Source organism: Buceros rhinoceros, unplaced genomic scaffold, assembly GCF_000710305.1.
Source record: "Buceros rhinoceros silvestris isolate BGI_N320 unplaced genomic scaffold, ASM71030v1 scaffold29132, whole genome shotgun sequence".
Lineage (NCBI taxonomy): Eukaryota > Metazoa > Chordata > Aves > Bucerotiformes > Bucerotidae > Buceros > Buceros rhinoceros.
Genome location: NW_010398763.1, coordinates 3,763 through 5,559, shown reverse-complemented (window position 1 = coordinate 5,559; position 1,797 = coordinate 3,763). Strand labels below are relative to the sequence as shown.

Below are 1,797 nucleotides of genomic sequence, written 5' to 3'. Positions count from 1 at the left end.
CAGGGTCCCCAGAGCAGGGTGCCCCGTTTGGCGTCCGGGCGGGTTTGGGATCTCTCCAGAGCAGGAGGCTCCACAGCCTCTCTGGGCAGCCTGGGCCAGGGCTCTGCCACCCTCACAGAGAAGTTTCTCCTTGTGTTCAGGTGCAACTTCCTGGGTTCCGGTTTGTGCCCGTTGCCCCTTGTCCTGTCACTGGGCACCACTGGGCAGAGTCTGGCCCATCCTCCTGACCCCCCTTTAGCTGTTGGTCACATTGAGGAGGTCCCCTGTCAGGCTGCTCTTCTCCAGCTGAACAGCCCCAGGTCCCTCAGCCTTTCCCCAGCACAGAGCTGCTCCAGCCCCTCCTCATCCTCGCAGCCTCCCCTGGACTCTCTCCAGCAGCTCCTTGTCTCTCTGGAACTGGGGAGCCCAGCACTGGACAGAGGACTCCAGCTGGGGCCTCACTGGGGCAGAGTGGAGAGGGAAGAACCTCCCTTGACTTGCTGATCACATTCTTCTTCATGCACCCCAGGAGACTGTTGGCCTTCTTGGCCACGAGGGTGTGTCCCTGGCTCCTGGGCAAGCTCCTCTTCACCAGCACTCCCAGGTCCATCTCTGCAGAGCTGCTGTCCAGCAGGTCACCCCTGTCCCCCTGAGCTGTACAGATTGTTTAGCCCCTAACCTGTGCTGTGACCAGCCTGTGGCTGGGTGATTAAAGCGTTGTTTCTCGCTCTTGCAGTGCTGGAAGGATGGCCACCGTCCTTGAAGTCTCTGAGCTTGCCTGAGCTGTCAGCTGTCCTAGAGGAGTGCGTGGGAGAAATGGGTAAGGCGGGGAGGATGCCGGGGAGTGCTGTGCTGGAGCGGAGGCATGGCTGGGTGGGTTCTTGATGGTTTGGCAGTGGCAGGTTGGAGGGACCCAACAATTCCCCTCATTCAGGGAAGTCTCCAGGCCCCAAAGCTGGTGTTTTCTTACAGTTCTTCTCAGTGCTGCTCTTGGGCTCTACCTCATCCTCTGCTTAGGTCCAGGCTGAGGGAAGGGATATGTGTCCCCCCCTGCATCTCTGCTGCTCGGAGAGCTCAGAGCTGCCTGTGAAGTGGTTCTTGGCTCTCCTGATGACAGGAACTTGTCCCAGCAAGAGGCAGTCAGAGTGGGGAGACACTCCTGTTCTCGGGGTGCTGGAAGCTGTGGAGGAGAGGGCGGTGTGCAGGCAGGAGGGCGGTGGCTGAACACAGAGTCGACGGGTCTCTACCTCCTCCTGCCTGTTGCTGATGCTGAGTCTCATTTTGTTTGTCCTTAGGAAAAGCTCTGCAGACTGTGACTGAAAACCTCCAGAGGCTCCAAGCCCCGGGGCAGAGCTGGCTAGAGCCGTAACAAAGCCGGAGGGTGAGTGGGAGCTAACAGCAGCCCCAGAGGGCTGCGGCCTGGAGGGGGATGTTGTTCCTCACAGCAAGTGGCTGGCATCCGCCGCAGGCACCCTGTGCTCACAGCCTGTGTGCTGAGGCTGTACTCCGGTCCCTATGTGCCCTCTGGTTTTCCATTTGGAAAATCCTTAGTCCCCAGGTCTCTGTCCCACTGGCAGGGTGACTGTCCCCTTTTTTTCTTCCCGGTGGCTGCAGAAATACTGACGTCGGGTGACCATTCCACCCGGAAGCTGAGTGTGCCTGGGAGAACGAGCGCGAGGGCCGTGCTGGCAGTGCCGCAGCTCTGCTGGGTGCCACAGCAGCTGGCGGATGTGTGAAGGGATGTCTCGGCCATCAGAGAACATACCTGGGAGAAGGAGGGACAGCAGAAGACAACAACCCAGCAGCTGCTCAGGCCTG

At 59.9% G+C, this 1,797-nt stretch overlaps 1 protein-coding gene across 1 annotated transcript in view; it reads left to right on the top strand.

Moving 5' to 3' along the window:
* ANKS3 (ankyrin repeat and sterile alpha motif domain containing 3) overlaps positions 1-1,348 on the top strand; it is a 12,484-nt gene extending 11,136 nt beyond the window's left edge. Inside the window, exons 14-15 of the mRNA XM_010131233.1 lie at positions 716-799; positions 1,275-1,348. Coding sequence (XP_010129535.1) covers positions 716-799; positions 1,275-1,348 — 158 coding nt within the window. The remainder of the gene's footprint in view (positions 1-715; positions 800-1,274) is intronic.
* Positions 1,349-1,797: the final 449 nt, after the last annotated feature.